General features: G+C 50.3%; 1 protein-coding gene across 1 annotated transcript; it reads left to right on the top strand.

Moving 5' to 3' along the window:
• The first annotated feature begins 260 nt into the window (after positions 1-260).
• Positions 261-1,545, top strand: CDSP32 (chloroplastic drought-induced stress protein of 32 kD). The gene has a single exon (XM_090014631.1). It carries the CDS (start codon positions 480-482, stop codon positions 1,407-1,409), a length of 930 nt encoding a protein of 309 aa, XP_089870757.1. The 5' UTR covers positions 261-479; the 3' UTR covers positions 1,410-1,545.
• Positions 1,546-2,079: the final 534 nt, after the last annotated feature.

The following is a 2,079-nucleotide window of genomic DNA, read 5'->3' as shown; positions in this document are numbered from 1 at the left end:
AATCACCAGGCCCCCATTGTCACCATCCATTATTCAATTAGCAGGACCACTGTCTGCCGTTGATCGCTTGAATGGACTGTGGCGATGTGCCTAAACACCTAGAGGTTGGTTATTCGGCATATCACCTGAATGTTCCTCAACAAGAAATATCTCCACAGACTGTCACTCTCTGGATCAACAACAGCCACACGAACTACGAGTGGATACGCCGAATGAATTCCCAACAAAAGGCCTTAGAAACTCCAAATTTTGCCGTCTCTCTGCTTCTCTTCTGTTCACAAAAAGGGAAGCTCATTCATTGGCAGATCTCATCTCCCTTTTCCTCTCCACCTCTAGGTAACCCATCTCTCCTTTTTTTCCTCCCTTCTCTCTTCATTGAGATCTCCGCCTTCAACATCCAATTCTTTCTCTCTTTCATGATTTTGGGTACTACAAAACCCACCATTTAGAGACCATATCAACATCATCATCCTCTAACAATGGCAGCTGCCTCATCTTCAGCCTTCATCCACACCAACTCTTCCTACTACTCCCTTCTCATAAAAACCCCCCAGATCGAACCATTCTCTCTTTCTCTCTCACCAACATCCACCGCACTCCGTAACTCCCAGCCCGCAACAGCCCTCAGACTCCAGAACCAACGGAACGGGAGGAAGAGGTTCTCCGTAAGAAACAGCAGCGTCGCGCAGCCGAAGAGCAGCGCGGCGCCGGACATGGACGAGCGCGTGCAGCAGGTCCACAGCATCTCCGAGTTCGACGAGGCCCTGAAGCTCGCCAAGAACAAGCTCGTGGTCGTGGAGTACGCCGCGAGCCACAGTTACCACAGCAAGAAGATCTACCCGTTCATGGTGAGCCTGAGCAAGACGTGCTCCGACGTTGACTTCGTCCTGGTGATGGGAGACGAGTCGGACGAGCTCAGAGCCCTCTGCACGAGGGAGAAGGTCGAGAGGGTGCCCCACTTCAGCTTCTACAAGAACATGGTGAAGATCCACGAAGAGGAAGGGATCGGGCCCGACGAGCTGGCCGGAGACGTGCTCTACTACGGCGACAACCACTCGCCGGTGCACCAGCTGCACAGTCGAGACGACGTGGAGGGGCTGATCGAGCGGCACGCCGCCGACGGGAAGCTGATCGTCCTGGACGTCGGGCTCAAGCACTGCGGGCCGTGCGTCAAGGTGTACCCAACGGTTATCAAGTTGTCCAGGCAGATGGCCGATTCCGTGGTGTTCGCGAGGATGAATGGGGACGAGAACGATAGCTGCATGCAGTTCCTCAAGGACATGGACGTCCTGCAGGTGCCCACCTTCGTGTTCATGAGGGGTGGGAAGGTTCTGGGGAGGTATGTGGGATCGGGGAAAGGTGAGCTCATTGGAGAGATCCTTAGATACCAGGGTGTCAAAGTTACCTAAGTTTTTCTCTTCTTTAAGTTTAATTATGGCCGGATTGATTATGTTTTTGGATCGATTAATTCGTCATGAAATAATGTGAAATTGATCAAAGATACAGCAGGACGCCTATCTATCTTCCTACTTATGTTCTGATACAGAGACTCTCTCTCTCTCTCTCTCTCTCTCTCTCTCTCTCTCTCTCTGACATTTCCTAGCGGGATGTGGGGACTCTGTGTGGTTATGCTATGCTAGACTTTGAAAAGTTAATCTTCAAAGTTGGGTTTGGTTGATGTTTGGATGACATCTCAATCAGGTTTTAGGAAAATTGAAACTACTCAGGGTTTAAAATCCTGCAGGAGAGGTGCCTCTTTTTTCACAAGAAAGCAATTTTTTTTTGGGGGTGGGGTGGGGTGGGGGGGATCACCCTGCTTCCCTGTGCCTCCCACATGCCCCCTTCTTCTCGGATGTATGTCCTGTATAATCGATTTTTTCTTTTTTAAAGGCAAGCTGGGGTTAGGCCGACAACAGCCGCCCCCATGTGGCAGAGGGATTTGATACTGGGCCTTCAGCTTGGCACAGGACCCCACTTACCACATGGGATACAGTTGATTGCATCTACAATCGACTTAGAGTTTTATAAGATTTTTTATTATTTAACTTTACAGATGTGATCTACGTGGTCTGTTTGGTG

This window comes from Nuphar pumila, chromosome 7, assembly GCF_984573655.1.
Source record: "Nuphar pumila chromosome 7, dmNupPumi1.hap1.1, whole genome shotgun sequence".
Lineage (NCBI taxonomy): Eukaryota > Viridiplantae > Streptophyta > Magnoliopsida > Nymphaeales > Nymphaeaceae > Nuphar > Nuphar pumila.
The sequence above is the reverse complement of the archived record's forward strand: the minus strand, read 5'-3'. Positions and strand labels throughout refer to the sequence as shown.